We start from the raw sequence: 18,032 nt of genomic DNA on the forward strand, positions 1-18,032 counted from the left end.
TAAACTTTTTTTTGGGGATCAATTTCCTCCTCAAAATTACCTATACTCAACCTCCTCCAATGAGAATGAAGAGTATCAATAGGAATAGGCTGATTGAAATTTTGATATTCAAGAATGTCATGTGCACATGGTAATTGGTGTGTGTGGTCAGTGGCGGACCTAGCTGGGGCAAGTGGGGGCTTACGCCCCTACTATGTTTTTGTGCAACATGTGTTTTGTTGTTTGATCAAGTAGGATTTATAATTATATACAAAATAAGCCCCACTCAATATCTCAATCTAATATTCTAATCATATATCTATTTGTTAAAACTAAAATGTTGGAGGCTGGGAACATCCAACGTACTCTTCCTTATTGGGGCAAGTGTTATTAAATAAAAAAGAGGCACAACATGATCGATACTGTCAAGTTTCAAAAAGTTATTTAATAAGGGGATAGGCACAAAAGACCAAGAGTCCATATGCAAATGAATTTGTAGTTTTGCAATTAATTTATTTCCCAACCACTGAAGCAAAAGCTTCATATTGCCCAACAGTCCCAGTAAATTTGTACTTAGCAATAGAAAACAAATCATTTTACTATATATTTTCTCTTCTTCATATTACCTAGCGGTCCGAAACGAGTTATACACTAGAAGATAAAAAACTTTTTTTCTCTATATTTTCTCTTTGGTCGAACCAAAGTATAACAAATGTCAAATTCTTCTATCCTCTCTTAGTGACTTTCACCTAAATTTCTTGTAAATTGCTGCATTTTTAGGCGTTGTTGATTGACTAATTTTTCTTTCCTTGTTTATTTGACTTTGTTTTATATATTTTTGGTTCGTCAAATAAACTAAGGAAGGTGTATTGTATATGGATTTATATGAATTTTTTAACTCATGGACTTTTAGAATAATCCATAGACTTTTTAAAAAGACCACAGACTTACATAGATTTATGCCTATTTCTTTAAAGTCATTGACTTTGATTGCAGACTATTATTGATTTATGAAAATCCAGAGTTCATTGTGAACGACTTTTACATATTTCATAGAAACTCAATATAATGTTATACATAAAATAATTAGAACATAAAGGAAAAACATCTCAATGTAACGAATAAAACCGAAGGTATATGTATCAAACACAAAACAAAAATACCAAATAAATGGAAGAAAACAAAAATTTAACAACATTTCATGTTGGCGAACGAGTCCCTAAAACAATAAAAATATCATTCTTCTCCTTCTTTGTCACTTTTTTCATTGTCTTCATTTTCATTATTGACATTTTGTTGAACATTTGATTGGGCATTCCTACATGATTGGCAATACTCATTTTGACACATTAAAGGTGCTCTAGTCTATATTTAAGTTCTCTGTGTATAAACATAACACATGCAGAAACTCAGATCATGAGTATCAACACCAAATTAATTATAGCAAGCATAAAACCCAAAGAACTATATGCGACAACAATTGGGTCTACGGTTTCATAAATATATTGAAAAACAAAACAAGTCGAAACCAATAACAATATGAACATGTCGGTTCTCATATCACAAAAGATTAGAAAGGATAAAAAAGTGATCAAGAAAGAGAGAGGATGGAACACCAACCTTGGCGTACAGAGAGGAACCTTGATAGACTTTTCTCTCGCTCAAAATATTTGCTCTGGAGATTGGCAATTGTTTAGGTGTTTGTATTTATACTAAACCCTAGAAAGTCCACAATTTTCCATGATTTTCCAATTCCGTATAAATGAATGATATTTTGAATACCCCAAAATTTTGATTCATTTAAAAAAGTCGATAATGAATACCCCTAGACTTTAGTAGACACCATATTTATTTTAAAATTATAATTGAATACACCTAGATTTTTATAGAGTTCTAAAAATCTATATCGAATACACCTAGAGTGTCAGATTTCATTGACTTCTATTATATTTCACTAATTTCATACACAATACATCCCCCCCTAAATTCATATGATTCAATAAAAAAATAACCATGTCATATACTCATATAATCTAAATTTGTTTTTAAACAGACATGAAAATATTTTATAAGAGAATATCCGAATCATCGAACTCTAGAGAAACAAATGTTGGTGGTTCAAAGAGAAGTCATGTGGAAATTAATGTGGCAAATCTTCCATCGGATCGTGGCTTGAGAACTCATATTTTAGATCATGATCCAAATGTTTGAGATGAAGTTCAAATACATTATTTACAAAAATGGCCTTGTCAATCAAGAGATCATCAATTTCCTCATACTCGTTTTGGAATTGAGACGAGAAAGTTTAATGTTGCTTGGTTCGACTGAATCATGGAATATTTTTAGACATTAGATTAACGTCATTACTGTATTTATCCAACCGATGAATAACATCATCAATAACAATCATCACTTTCGAGACCTAGTATTTTCAAGATCTTTTCATTCTAAGTACAACTGCATGTAATATTGCATATCCCCAAACAGTTATAGGTAAATTACTTATGTGTAACGAGGGCCCTAGCTATAAGCTATAACTGCTTAATTGTTACTCCTGCTCATCCATTCTGCAGAATGAACATGAGGTTACGGGATGTTCAACATCTATCCCGCCACGCAATAAAAAGTATTTGAAGTGAATTCTCCTGCAGTATCCAATCTAATAAACTTGATTGGATGGTCAAAGTGGTAAGCCCTGAGTTTTAAGTAAGGAGCTTCAGAATTGCAACATTTGGCTCTTAGTTCATCAAGAGTCCATCACATTTCATTTTAATATCTCTACCTTTATCAAGTTATTGCGCTCCGTGATCTAGAGACACTAGAATTAAGTTAAAACCAATCCATTCAGTTGCTTTATCTACATCTCTTAACTTAGTCACAACAGAGATAATATGTGACCACAAGCTTCAAACTTAGTTGTTTTGGAAAATACTTAACTGCCATGGTATTATGAGAACAACCCGTCTCATATTTGATTCTAGGGCGTTTTGTCAGAGAGTTTGTGCCATAAGGTGAGTCTAAACTCTTCTCTTTCTCACTACGCTTAACAGAGGTATAACCGTTATGATTTACATGTGCGGTGTTGACATTACCTGACCAATGACATATCTCTTTGTTTAAACTGGATCTTACGGCTTTCCAGAAGGCTATGGCGGAGGCGTAGGCCGATCATCACCATCAATTCCTGCTGGACAGCACTTTCCATGTTGGCCAATCTACAATGTTGGATTTGCTTTAACAGAGTATGCATGTATGGTTTGTCATTAAACTCTTTCAATATCGTCATTTGTCGAGATCTCTCTTTGGATTGGTATTCTCATTGATGCGTCCCCCAATGATAACCATCAAAAATAGACTAAGCTCCGAATAAAGAGGAAAGTAGTTGTAGCCCTTAAGGCCAAGAGTATCGGTCGTGTTACCGTTACAAAAAAAAGTGGAAATGCATTCATACCATAGCTATACATATCGTAGTTATTTTTATTTTTATTATATACTTATTTATATGCTATGTTACAACATTTTTAACACAATTTTTGTATCTACCTTACAGCACAACAATTATTTATTTTTCTTAAATACAGTAAAACATCGTTAAATTAATACCCGCTTAAATAATAATCTCACTAAAATAATAATTTTTACCGGTCTCGACTTGGGGCTAACGTGCTAAATTAATAATTCGCTAAATTTATAAGATAAAAGAAATTTGAGAATTCATATAAACCCTATCAAATATATAAATTAATAATGCTATAATTTATATGATAAATTTTAAATTTATGAGAATTTTATTAAAAAAATATTAATAGAATCATCATACAAAAATATAATATTTTTAACAATGTAATAAATCGAAAAAAAAACAGTATATTAATAAGATATACATAATAAATTAAACAATATAGTGCATAAATAAAGTAAAATTTTTTTTTTCGAAAAAATGAAGTAAAATATTTATTATACTTTAACTAAAATAAATATTAATTATACTTTAATAAATTATTAATTAATTAATATATTAATATTTCATTAAATTAATAAATTTCGTTTTAGAGATTTCTAGACCTTCAATATTCTATCAGCTCTAATTTAACACTAAAAACCCGCAGCAAGGCGGGTAATCTGTCTAGTTTCTTCACAGAAAACGAAGAGAGAGAGAGAGAGAGAGAGAGAGAGAGAGAGAGAGAGAGAGAGAGAGAGAGAGATCTGAATCCGAGATGGAAGCCGTAAATCACATCAAGTACGGCATCCCTTTCTACGCCGTTGGTTGGACTCCCGACGCCGTCCCTCTCTCTTCGCAACCGGAGAATGACAACGACGACCAAACCTCTCAGAAAACCGAGACCGAGTCGACTCAGTCGGTCCCCGACTCCAACCACATCGTGCTGGCCGGCGGCGTCGAGGGAAACAGCGGTGTCAAAAACGCCGTCGTTCTCGTCCAGTTCCATCCCGCTTCGACCTCTATCTCCCACGAGCCTGTAAGAAGATCATTCTGCTTCTTAATTAGTTATAATTAGAGTGATTAGGATGTGATTAAGTGATTAGTGCTTGATTTTAAGGTGGCGAAGCTCAGCTTAGGCTCGGAGTTGCCGTATAGAATGGCGGTACATCCCGGCGTCGACGGCCTCGTTTGTGCGTTTCCTGAGAGCTGCAGGTTGTTGATTTATGCATTTGGATTGCTATTTAGACTTGCACTGTTGAATTAGGTTTTTCTATTTGGAAGTATTGGTGATGAGATTAGTGTTGTGCTTATATTTGGGTTGTGATTTGGTAGTCTAGTAGGTTTGTGTGGGAGAAACAAGTGAAGGAGGGAGCTCATAAGCTGAGTGTGAAGCAATCTGACAGAGCGCCGGAGCAATTGCAAAATGTAGGGCAGCAGTTGGCGCTGACGTTTAATAAAGACGGCTCTGTGCTTGCCACCGGAGGCGAGGTGGGGGCTTTGTTCATGTTGTATTGTGTTATACTTGTTAGAATGTTAGTGAACATCTAAGAATGACTTTCATAATGATCTTTGACACGTACAGAACAGGTGTTTTGTTTTTCACTTTGGTCATATGCTAGAGAGTGTTTTTGACTGTGGGAGTAATAAACACAGCACTTGTTTTTGTCTACGTTGTCCAGAGTTGAGAGTTTTCAAGTGGCCCAGCATGGAAATAATGTTCACCGAAGCTCAAGCTCATAAAACAGTCAATCAGTTAGATTTTAGGTTTGTAGTTATTGAGGCATAGTAAAACAAATTGTCTACCTCCTTTATATGTGTTGTGTTGATGATGATCTGGCTTGGTTGTCTTGCAGTCATGATGAAAAATTTCTTGTTTCCTTGGGACAAAGTGGCCCTGGTAGAGTCTGGGATGTGAGTTCTGCTGCAGTTGTAGCTACTTTACCAACTGAAAAGGTGGGTAGTTACTGATAATTATTCGATGATGAAAACTGGCTGAATATTAACTATATCATTATAACATCTTTGCCATAGTGAAGTGGCATAGGGGCATCTTTTCACGGAGATTTATTTTATTTTCCTTTGAATATAAATATATACTGCATATACCTATCCCTACGGTGTCATGAGTCATTAACCTGTGTTTCTATTGTCTACTGTTACAAACTTGTGATAGAGGATATTCATGTTTTTGTGTTTGAATGACTAGACTTAATACATTTGGGTTTTAACTATGAAACTATTCATAACCTATGCAGATTGAGGTTTTCTGTGCATGCAAATTTTCTATATTGAACAATGGGAATCAAGTTCTACATCTTGCAGGTAAACCTTTGGTGTGTGAAAAGCCAATGCTCTTTCTCAGAAATATCTGAGTGTTACATTCAGATAAAGATGGAATCATTGTAACATGGAATGCAACCACATGGAAGAGGGTTCAATCCAAGCAAATTACTCGAGATGGCATCATGTCCTTTGATGTTTCAGCTGATGGAAAGCTCCTTGCATGGTCAGTTCATCTTGGATGCTTGTATTAAGTAGATGCTTGGTGTAGAACTTGTTGTCAAATGCATAATATTAATTTTTAGATAACATTTTTCTAGTACTTGTCATCAGAAATATATATCGCCTGTTTCTGGAAATAAAATACTTTACACTTGTGATCAATGAAAATGCAGTGGCACAACTGCTGGAGATCTTTTGATACTAAAGTCAGCTGGATTGCAGATTCATAAAGTTGTCCCAAAAGTGCACGCTGGTTTTGTAACTGCATTAAGCTTCTCTCAAGGTCTGAAAACTAGCAACGTTATGTTTTACATTGGTAATAATTATGCATAATTTCCTTACCCTTTAAATGAGGTGTTAATTAATGATAATCTTTAAATACAGAGTTTTGGCTTCCACATCAATGGACTCAAGTGCAAGGGTGTCCACACTTGAGGAGGTAAAGAAGTAGGGTAAGTTTCTGTTATCATTTGAGCTTTTGTTTAACATTACTTTGCAGTTGTCATGCCATGGTTAGACATCCCTTAACAGCGTAGTTATATTGAGTCTAGTAATACTGGATCTAAGGTGGGGAAAGGAAATGGAGGATAATGCTTGAGAGACAAACAAAAGCCTATTCAATAGACTATTGGTGCCATATTTGTTTATTTCAATGTGTTATCTTGGATCTTATTTCTCGTTTCCTTTCTTTTAATTTGTGAAAGTATTAACAATAATGCTGTTGCTTTGATTACAGGAGTGAACTTATGGGTTGTTCTACTCATTATCCTTGTATCCATTCTCGCGTTTTTCTATAATGATCCTGAGCGCTGGACCATGTTGAAGTCGGAATTGGAGAAAGTTTACAGCTTGTGGCAGAAATAGTCTCTAAACTCGCAGAGAACAGCTCGCTGCTAGTCATGGAGCCAATACAGTGGTGATTTTGATAGCTTGTTATAGGATATAATAGCTGGGGTGGGATGTTTAGGTCCACTCAATCCTAGGGGTGGGTAAGGGATGAGGCGAGTCCCGCGCTTTACGAGCGTGGTTATTGCTAGCTATTCCAAACACTCCAAATTAGACCAGCAACGTATCAAGAGCTTCATTACGCATATGTTGAAGGGCTAGCAATAACCAGTCTCGGAAAGACATACCTTGTTGGTAAGAGTGGTTAAAACCATTCAAGGAAAAACCAGATAAGGCGCACCACTATTGGCCTTACAACAACAGTAACACCACTATAGGCGCTAAATCGAGGGTAGAAGATGGATTACATGACGAATCCGCACTTTTTGATCATGTAATATAAGATTATGATTTTCAGTTTACTCACTGTTGTCGCGCGGGACTCATGAATGCTGCACAATGATAACTGCACCATCATATGATTCATGTCACTAAAAAAGGAAATTTGCACTCCAGCATTGAACTTTGTGAACTTAAGTTACCACAGAATGCGATGCTGCGATATTGATCTGTAATTAGGCATTTCATGCTAACTGTACCAAAATCCAGTTATAATTTTGGGGCAATTGTATATGGAAGAAGCACTTATAAATTACAAGCAGTTGTATTGAAACCAAGACCTCTTAACAAGGACTTGGGGGTTGGGAACCGTTGGCATACTTTTACATCAAACATATCGCATTATCGCACGTACACCCTTTCCTTGTTTTTCCTATTTGACACCTAAAGACATGATCCTCCACACACTACCTAGAGACCATCTCCTTCCTCTTCACATTTGAACCTCGCTCTTCATTTTGAGTGAGGACCCCATCTCTATTTCCTACCTTCTTCTCGCCCTTGTTAGCCAGAAACTACAAACAAGAAAAAGCCATGACTACTACTACTACTGTGCTGGCTCACTTGGTTCTGCTATGCTTCACCTCCTTCATGCTCCTACCATTTTCTCTCTCTGCGGATGTCAAGTATTGCGGTCTGTCTCTCTTTCACATTCTTCCTTCATTTTCTTATGACAACCCAATTCCGTTTGATTTCTTTCTTGGTTATGATTTGGCTAGAATATACTGCATCCCAGTTGTATGATTTGGTTTATACTATTTGAAGAACTCCATGCGCTTTTGAATTGTCATACCTTTGCAATCAGTGGATTATGAGGTTCTAATGGATCAAAGTTGTGTATTTTAGTGGGGGTAATTCTATGGAAATCCATACACGAAAAGGACATGGGGGAAGGGTTGAGTGTTTCAACTGAATTTGATAAGGTAAAGTTTTCAAGGTTTTAATACAGCTTTACATGCTTTTTCAGATGCCAAAGATGACTACGCTGTGAAGGTCCAGGGAGTCGAGATATCGCCGGACCCAGTGGTGAGAGGCCAGGCGGCTACCTTCAACATCTCAGCCACAACAGGTATTGGGTTTCATCTTTCAGCTGAATCTGCTCAATTTAGTCCAGAACATTATAGATTGGCTACACCGTACATGACATATAGTCATGAATTTCTGTGTATTTGCATTTTGTTTAGCTTTTGATTTGTCCGCTAAAAATCTTCTCCAGTCTTGAAGAGATATAATTCAGTTCACAAAAATGGCTTCATGATGTACATCCTAATTTAAATTTCTTTATGCTCACACTAAGAAATATGTCTAACCTAACTGTTCATCAGAGCTTCTTTTCCAGTAATAGACATGCCAATGCATGTATGAGAGAGTTCCTTTCTATGCTTGCATTAGTGTGTCATATCTTTTGGCTTTCAATAGATAATTCATATCTGTGGCCTCATACAGGTCAAGCCATCTCAGGTGGGAAAGTGGTGATTGAAGTTTACTTTTTTGGGGTGCGTGTACATACGGAAACTCATGACCTTTGTGAGGAGCTTTCCTGTCCTGTCTCAGCGGGCAACTTCGTACTCTCTCATACTCAAACTTTACCTGGGATCACTCCACCGGTAAGTTTCACTTTAGAAGATTTGCACTTACTGCTCTTCCCCAATAATTTACCCTACTTTTGAGGCACGCTGAATTCATATCTGAAAATGAATCCCTTGAATGTTATTGGGTACACGTTAGGTTGTGCATAGCTGTAATATTTCTTACTAATAACAGCGGTCTATTTCACTCATGAAATGTCTTATATATTATCATTCATTTACGCCCTTTTGAATCGAGCTAGTCTGCTATATTTTTGTGTTCTTCTTACCATACTTGACTTGTAGATCTCAGATATTGTATTTTACACCTTTTCCGTTTTGAAGAAACTTATCTGGAGATGAGATAGAATTTTGATGTACTCCCGAAATATTGTTCTAACTAGATTCTTTGTTAATCCTGCACTATACTTGAGATCCAAATCTGGTTATCCAATTATGCTCTCCCAAGTACAGTATAGTAAATCGGAAGGTATACCCAAAAAGAAATATGGTAGGTATATAAGAAGTGAAAGTAAACTGGATTCAACCTATAGGAGAGCGAGACAAAGAAAAACATTGCCTGCAGAGAGAGACCCACAAGCCTGGGCAACAAAATGAATCAACTTAAACAACCTAAGAAGTCCTTCTTGTTGCGGTACTAAATCTAATTATGGTCTAGCATCTAAAGAAGTGAGATAGAAGAAAAGTATTGTTCTCTTGCTTTGTCATATGTAGAGATTTATTCCATTAACATGCATGGCAAACATGTTACAATATTCTGTTTCTTAGGCGTTATCATTTCAGCAAAAAATTTGCTCTTTATTTGTCTTCTGATTTTGTACATACTACATACTATATTTAGATGTTTCCCATAGATAACTATTTCCAATTTGCAGGGCTCGTACAATCTTAGGATGACAATTGAGGATAATCATAACCAGAAGTTGTCTTGCATCAGTTTCAATTTCAAAATCATCTTCAGATCTCTGGTCTCTGCTAGTTGAGCACCAACTTGCCAGTATGCCTTGTGATGGATCATCTGAGCATAATCTGTAGTCCAGTAGATATGTAGTTTAGGAGTACTACGCTCTTGTATAAATATAATATAAAAAGGGCACCGAGAGTGTAAGTAAGTGGTATGTTGACTTTGCTATACATTTATCACGTCTGGAAATCATACTACTAAGTGTCTATTATTGCCGGAGTCTTTTTTATGTTTGGAGAAAAGCATTTTTCTTCAGATAAAGAACAGAGGCTTCATGTAAGCTTCTTGCACGAGCTGCTGAAAATTACTTTGTCTAATCAGGCTAAACTGTCGCTGGAGATCTGATTACGTGCATGGCCTAGAAGCTGTAAATTCAGCTGCATTCGAGCTAAAAGATAAGAAAGCTCATTCTGATTCTGACTATTAATACTCTTGCTGGTAGATCTTAATACAGCCACAGTCCAGCCAAATAATTTTGGCGGAAGATTGTATATGGTTGGGCAAAATTCAAGTTAGATCAGCCAGTAAACTCGTGGATTGCAATTGTGTTTAGGATTGTCTTTGATTCTTTGAAATGTCTAGTGACATTTCAAATCCATCAAAACTGCTTTGAAAGACATATCTCAAGTGCATCGGAAACAAATTTGTCGCCTACTCCATAGCCACCTAACAAATAAATTTTTGAAGGCTTCTTAAGCTCTAAGGATCGAGTCTTCTTTTATTTATTACATAGTTCTTAAAACAACTTTCAAGCCCTCAGACTCAAATGAGTCTTTCTTTAATATATGAAGTGCTTGGAGGTTCTGAAAAGATTTCAAGCAAAAATGAAGACTTTTCGAAGCGACTATTAACATTTGTCAATCTGGTTTCAGCGGAGCACTTCCTTTGAACAAATAACTTTATAGAGATTTTAATTTATCTTTTCTGCATTATTAGCACACAAATTAATGGATAAATATTTTAAAAAATAGAAAGGGTTCCAATGATTTGAAAGTAACCCCACTATAAGTAACTCAGTGATTCTTACCTATTGTATATGGGTGTGCTTCCGAACCTCATTTGAATTACGAAAGTTGTTAAAGTGATCAGATAGGGCTGCGATGCTCTGTTAGATGTCCGAGAGCGGATTAGTCTTTAGTTCTAGAAAACATATGTTTAATACATCAACGGAAAGGAGGGTGCCGGACAAAGGAAATTGAGGGTCATCATGGGTCTCTCTCATTTTTTGTTTTCTTTGTAATGAGATTGATGCGATTGCCTTTAAAGATTTATTAAGGAAATGACGTAAGACCTAATTTTTGACTATAAAAATGTACTTAAAAAAGTATCGCTTAAAAATATTGTTCTAATGATATTTTCATTTATCTTTAAAAAGTAGTGATATAATAGAGAGATTGATATGTATGTAACTAATGTAAGTAATGTAACACAAAACGGCAAGTGGTGTAGTGGAATCAGTGGGGCTCCTATCTCGGGTATCTTCTGGCCTGGCAAACAGGTGGGGAGTTCGAACGCTGGAGGGGAAATAATGATACTATTATATTCGCGAAGGTGACCAGGGGAGGGCTGCGATGCCCCTTTAGCTAGATGGGACTCCGGCAGAAGGGCTAAAGACATGTGGGAAGCCTTTGTTGCCAATTTGTTACCAATCCAAAAAGGTGCCAAAAAAAAAAAGTAACCTAACACGAGTACATAATTTAATGTCTAATAATACAGTTTTCTGACTAGGGGCGTCACAAACATAACCAAAGGTATCCTGCTAGTTTTCTAGAAAAGGCCAGTTCAGTATTTGCCCATCGCAGTGTCCCGGGAACCGGCGGAAGTGCTACAACTTAAAAGTCCGAAACGCTTCTGGGTGTTGGAAATCGTTCTCCGAATCAGATTTTCTGGTAAACAAAATCGTCTCTTTCAGATTTTCAATTCCAGCTCAATAACATGTCTCAATGAGCCAATAGTTCCCCGTGTGTTTTGTTAGGTCCTCATGATGCGACGCCAGTACGCTGTCGATTCCGGCGGCGCCAATTACGGTGGCGCCGCGGCGCCGGCCTCAGTGCACCACCACCACCACCACCACCATCTTCAACAGAGGATGGACCAGCAGCAGCAGCCGAGTAGCGGCGGCGGCGGTGCTAGTGATTTCGAAGGACGACTAGAAGCGTTCACACCGGAGAGGGATAGCAATCCCAATCCTATACCGTACGGCGCTTCGAAACCAGAGGCCCAGTGGAGATGGGAGAGAGATGCTTCCAAACCCTCCAACCCTTTGACTCCCCATCTCTTCAATGAAGGCAAGTCTTCTTCTTCTTCTTTAACAGTTTTATGCTGTGGCTTTGTTATGTGAATATCAGACTTTTATATATTTACTCGTTTCTGCTTAGTGAATAAGGTCCGATTCATGTTATGAAAGAATTGTGTTTTATCTGCTTAGCATAAGACTTAATATCTCCAGCTGAAACTGTCACTCGTTTCGCAAAATTGACCGGCATTATCTGTGAAGAAAATACCTGTATTTGACTAGGAAATCGATAGCACTTTTGTAGATGCATGCAGACATAGCTATTTTGAACAAGTATGCTATATTCATATGTTTCTTATTCCTGTCCTAGCTGTGATTGAAACTATTATGGATTTCCTTAACTCCTGTCCCATTGATGGCATTTGGAACTGGTGCCCACGTATTTCAATATCATGTGGATAGGACCTTGCAACGATGGGCATCTGTCTTGTGTTTCTTGCCTTCTTAAGGAGGAGGATTGATCCTTCATGAGTCACAATGAGTTTGGAATTTGGTCAGCGTCTATTCCTATAGTGCCTAAATGATGAATATGGAAGAGATTGTTCCTTTCATTCAGTTTCCTGTGTTAGAAAATATGAACGGCTCGTAGATCCTTCAGAAAATAGGGATAGCCTGGGGAGACTTTTGCTCCAAACACTGGATAGGTGTACATGGTGCTGGTTAGTATTGTTTACTCCTACAAGTGTCAGCTTTCATCTTAGCTGCTATAAATATGTTCCTTGCCCGCTCCAAAAAAAAAAAAGCTCCTTGCAATCCATTTTCTGTGGAACATTGATGGTTTGGGGTTGAAAACTCTTTTGGACTAGTAACTGTTGGGATGTAGGTGAGAGTTAATTGATAAATGTCCAGGTATGGCAAGAACATTCATATCCTCTTAATTGTTACTTCATTTCTCTTAGTTCTTCCTCTATTTGTCCTTGGGTGGTCCCAGCAACTTCGTACATGGTGACAATTTTTTCACCAGCTAATGGACAAAGCAGTCATGATCAAGTGGTTTTTGCCTGCCCAATTTCCTCTTCCATGATCTACGCTCTTAGTAATGTTATCCTTAGTCCATTACCACTCGTTTACCATTGTAGGGAACTAGTGTAACATTTATGCATCTATACGTAAATGGATCTGATGCACATTTATGTATCAACACAAAATGCGCTCTAAAACAATTACCATAATATTATCATGTTGGAAACATAACAAGTACTTGGTGTATTAATAGATTCAATCAATTGAGATTTTGTAGCCCTGGGGATGCAGTATACATACTGCCTAGACACCAGGATCACCAAACACTAACATTTACAGCACAAAATACACACAAACTACTGTAAAGTAGGATTCACTCCAGGCTTCTCACCAAAGACGTACTTCACAATCAATCCCATCATAGTAAAACTCATAAGAGATACTCTGTTAATTTTTTACTCACCAACGCATGCCTTTCAGCCTTTGCCATTTGGCACTTAGAAATATTTATACTTGAGAGTAGATAGCTCTGAGTAACTAGCATTAACGAATCATTAGACTTCCAAACCTGAAACATAAAGACTTAATAAAGGAAATCTTAAAGACTCTAAACTGAATCAGAAAATTTGAAAAGACACAGACATAGATTTGAAAGGACACTAGGCCTAAAGGAATCTACAATCAGACCCTTTAAGCTGCAATAATATCTTTATAGCAATTAATCAAGCCATATGGGCAGCAAATGATTGGGTGCTTTCTTTATCCATTTCCTTCAATCATAAATCTTAAAAGATTTAACCACTTTTGCTTTATGGTGTACTACACCCCGCTTATATTTCCATTGTCAATGTAGAAGTGGTTTTTTGTGCTGTGCTTCTGAATATTGTACTTTAGACTGATTATGATTTTTTTAAATAGTGAACTGGTTATGCTATCTGACAAGCTTATATCTGGATGAGTAGTGGTGGTTTTATAACTTTACTATTAAATGACAAATTGTGAGGAAATTTAAAGGTCAAGTTATGTAATGGCAAAAGTTGAAAACCCACAAAAGTTGAAAACAAAGATGGCAAAAACAGGGTCATCAAATTCTGTGACAGAATGATTCCGCACTTAGGTTATGATTTTGTCTCAAGTACTTTCCTAATTCAGATTTTAAAGTCTGTACTTAGATCACATGGTTGTTTTTCAGGTCAAGTGGGTGATACACCTAGATCCTATTTCCAGGGTCAAAGGGCCAATCCAAAACATTCTTTAGAGACACAGAGCAACAGTGATTCCCGATCTCAACCTCATATTGAAGATGTGGACCTTGGATATGAGGATAATCCTTCCTTGCAGTCCTTTGACGATCTTGAACAGAAGTTCCGTGATGACATTAGGAAATTAACCAATGAACATAACGATGCTGAGGATGCAGAAAATGCTAGACACAAAGAGGTGTGTTCATATCTGAAAGTGGTTTATTTTCTCTTGTATTTGGATTCCCTGTTGTGTCATATTCTAGATACTTTGAATAGTAAGAAGTCAGTCAACTTATACAATGTTGTGTCAATCTCATGCTTTCAGGTGAATAGATTTTTTTTTGTTGCTTTGTAGTCTTAGGACTTACCCTAGTTCCTCCTATGGTTTCTTTTATTTATCAGCAAACATAGAATATGCCTAGTTCATAAGGCAAAAGAGAACAGTTAATCAGAATAAACGGCTGTATTTTCTGTGAACTCAGTTCAACAGGGGAGGAATACATTTATATTGGACTTGATAATAGGATAATATTATATAATATATATTCTCAGTTGCGGAGGTCCGCACCAATGGTTTTGGTGAGGATTTCCATTTTGGCAGCATTTTCGATCAAATTTTCTCATTTCCACCGTCTAGTATTTAGATAATATTGTGTAGATCATCTCTGCAAAATTTCAGCCAATTTGGTAATCGTTAAGGCCCTCACAATTGCATTTTTTTGTTAAAAACATGAACTGTTCATGTTTGACAAATTCAGTCCGTCAATTTGTTTTCGATTTTGAGGGCCTTAACGATCACCAAATTGACTAATTTTGCAAAGATGATCTACACAATATTATCTAGATACTAGACGGTATAGATGAGGAAATTCGATTGAAAAGTGGTGCAAAAATGGAAATCCGCACCAAAACCATTGGAGTGGACCTCCGCACCCAAGAAGCCATGTGTGTGTATGTATATATATATATAATCTTGATCAGGTGCGGAAATCCATACCTTAAGGGTTTTCACATCTCCACCATCCAGTCCTTAGGTAATAACGTATAGATCACCTCCGTAAATTTTCAGCTAATTTGGTAATCGTTAAGGTATCAAACTATATTAAACCAATGAAATATTAAATTTGCCGAACTTGAACCGTTCGTGTTTATAATAGAAAGTGATTGAACGATTACCAAATTAGCTGAAAATTCGCATATGTGATTTATACGTTATTACCTAAGAACTGGACGGTGATGTGAAAACTCGATCGGAAAGTTAGCAAAAAATGGAAATCCGTACCTTAAGCTAAGGTACGGACGTCCGCACCGGAAACAGATATATATCGAAATACTACAACAAGATACTATTTTCAGAATCCTCAATTCAATATTACATAGAATAAGGCAAAGAAGAAGGGTTGATGAGTTAAACGACAGCTTTTTTCTCTCGGTGCATTGTCTGTGCCCGACTTGTGAAATCAGTTTTTTACAGTGGCTGTTGATTCTCTTATTCATAGAAGAAGTCCCACACTTGCTACCCTCAGGAGATTATCAGCCACAGAAAATCATTTTTTTTTGTTTAATTTCGTATCAGTTAAGAACATTAGATTATACCATTTGAACCTCGTGTTATTAGCAGGTTAAGAAACAATATTGCTTAAGAACATATTTGAGTCATTGGACCATATGGAGTAAGATTGCTATATCAATGAAGCAAAGTAATTTGGCAGAGATCATATCTTAGCTCAAATTGAAGTGTTCATCCCTAGCATCACTTACTTCTGTCTGTTCAGTGCAGATATTCTACTTTGGAAGACCTACTGTTCTAGACATAGTAAGCTAGGGGATTGGGACTCTGATTTCCATTTTTACCCCTTTTATTGCCTAACCTAAATTACTAGACTACTCAATGGAAAGATGAATAAGAATTTTAAAACTTCTCAAATATACTTTCCTGTGCATGTCCTTGGGTTTTGCTTCTTTTATGTTTAGTTGTTTGATAGCGGAAGCAGAGTCTTCAGGGGAATTTTGAATGCCATGATAAAAGAATCCCATATGAAACATCAAAACTGATCTATGTTTTATATTTATTTTTAATTTTTTATTATTATGTCTCACTAGCTATTTTTTAATTTGGGATGGATTTTGTTCATGCTTTAAAAATAGATCAAATGTTGATTTCTTTTCAACTGTTGGCATCTTTATTTGTCAGAAAATTGGTACAATCAATACTCAGTATGAAGAACAATTAGCATCACTTCGGAGCCGGCATGCTGGTCATAGAGATGAGTTACTTCGGAGGGAATCAAATGCCCGGCAGCATCAATACCAGCAAGCCGTGATGGATCGTTACCCTAAAAGCAGCATGGGCTCCTCTGATATTCATGGTTACAGTGGAAATCCGGCTTCAGCTACTGCTGGGGATGCACGCAGAAGTTACGAAACTGACCAATATGATTCTTACAGAGAGCGTGCTAGATTTCTTGGGGGTTCCCGTGATCCTGGGTTTAAGCCTAGGGGACCATATCCAGGAGGCCGTGTTTATGATACTGGCTCACGCTTTTACTAGTTACCCTTTTGGTCTACTGGACTTTCTTCTCCAGGTTTATGCATATCATATCAGTGGGAGGCACATCGCCATCAGTGTAAGTTTGTAAGATCCAGCACACTCCTAAAAAACAAAAATTTCTCTCTCTATTCAGCGGGTCTCTCTCTCTCTCTCTCTCTCCCGGTTTGAGAGTCATCGCTGCGCCTCACCTTTGTGGTGACATCTCACTCTTAGTAGTGATTCCTCATCCTTGTGGTGATTTCCCTGAGTCATTCTCAGTCTTTTCCTGCCTTGTTTATTCTCCTTTTTTCTACAGCCTGAATCCTAGTCCAAGTTCCAACCCCAAATATCATCGTTCCACCCATCTTATCTCTCAATCTTCTCCCTCCAGATCTTCGATCTTAGAACTACTCTCATCTATGCTTCTTAGATGCCACAACTTTGAATCCGCAACGACTACTTAAAAACGCGAATCTTCGCGTATCAAGTGGAAGGTGTGTAGAGCTTTGACTCGAGTGCATGCACCACCTCCTTTCTTGTCTTGGTTTGTTTTGGTTCTTGATCTCGTGGGTGCTCTTTGCTCATTGTTCCATAAGTGGTTGCTGCAAATTAGAAGTGGTGGTGTTGATAAGTTGCTGGGCAGAGATTATAGACCCATGGTTGGATCGCTAGATTCACTCTACAATTTTATGTTTTTGTTATTTGGGATTTCTTGGCTCGGACTTTTGCAGTCGGATTTCTCCGCGAGCTGTATTTTTGAACGAAGATGGAGTGCAGCGACAACCTCTGTCTTGCCGGTGGTTGAGGAGAATGTAGTAGTTACTGTTAGGGTTTGTCTCTACCTTTGTTATGCAGTGGTGTTTTCATGGAATGCTTATTTTAATGAAGTATCATGTTTTTATTTTTATTTTTATTTTTAACATAGTAGAATAGTAGTAGAAGTTTTCTCATCTACACAATTGAACCTGGCAAGCTGGATTGCACTCACTGGTCATTTTCTGTAGTACGCTAATAACCTCTATCTAAGATGAGTAAGCAACCACACTGTCCAATCCTGTTTGCCTGAATTTCTTCTTAAACCCCAAAAGAGGTTTCTTCTGAATTCCATGATTTCTGCGACCCTTTTTGGTTGGATATTTTTTTCTCAGCAGAGGTGGCTCTACATGATTAAAGTTTCATCTTTTCTGCTTCTGTTTTTATGTTTTGTCAAGGTGGAGAGCGATCATGTTCATTACTTCA

The 18,032-nt window shown here is 37.0% G+C and overlaps 2 protein-coding genes and 1 pseudogene across 3 annotated transcripts; all 3 read left to right on the forward strand.

Annotated features, from left to right (window-relative positions):
- The first annotated feature begins 4,149 nt into the window (after nucleotides 1-4,149).
- Nucleotides 4,150-6,987, forward strand: LOC126786090 (SEC12-like protein 2; annotated as a pseudogene).
- A 563-nt stretch (nucleotides 6,988-7,550) lies between these two features.
- On the forward strand, nucleotides 7,551-10,040 carry LOC126786089 (uncharacterized). The gene is made up of 5 exons (XM_050511801.1): nucleotides 7,551-7,631; nucleotides 7,679-7,841; nucleotides 8,175-8,276; nucleotides 8,654-8,814; nucleotides 9,672-10,040. The coding sequence occupies exons 2-5, from the start codon at nucleotides 7,742-7,744 to the stop codon at nucleotides 9,777-9,779; spliced, it is 471 nt and encodes a 156-aa protein (XP_050367758.1). The 5' UTR covers nucleotides 7,551-7,631; nucleotides 7,679-7,741; the 3' UTR covers nucleotides 9,780-10,040.
- A 1,465-nt stretch (nucleotides 10,041-11,505) lies between these two features.
- On the forward strand, nucleotides 11,506-17,824 carry LOC126787698 (uncharacterized). Of its 2 annotated transcripts, none has more exons than XM_050513596.1 (4): nucleotides 11,506-11,649; nucleotides 11,736-12,048; nucleotides 14,212-14,459; nucleotides 16,458-17,823. In XM_050513596.1, the coding sequence occupies exons 2-4, from the start codon at nucleotides 11,742-11,744 to the stop codon at nucleotides 16,812-16,814; spliced, it is 912 nt and encodes a 303-aa protein (XP_050369553.1). In that variant the 5' UTR covers nucleotides 11,506-11,649; nucleotides 11,736-11,741; the 3' UTR covers nucleotides 16,815-17,823. The 2 variants fall into 2 exon arrangements, with proteins under 2 accessions (XP_050369553.1, XP_050369552.1); XM_050513595.1 differs by having other exon boundaries at nucleotides 11,509-11,649; nucleotides 11,716-12,048; nucleotides 16,458-17,824.
- Nucleotides 17,825-18,032: the final 208 nt, after the last annotated feature.

This window comes from Argentina anserina, chromosome 3, assembly GCF_933775445.1.
Source record: "Argentina anserina chromosome 3, drPotAnse1.1, whole genome shotgun sequence".
Lineage (NCBI taxonomy): Eukaryota > Viridiplantae > Streptophyta > Magnoliopsida > Rosales > Rosaceae > Argentina > Argentina anserina.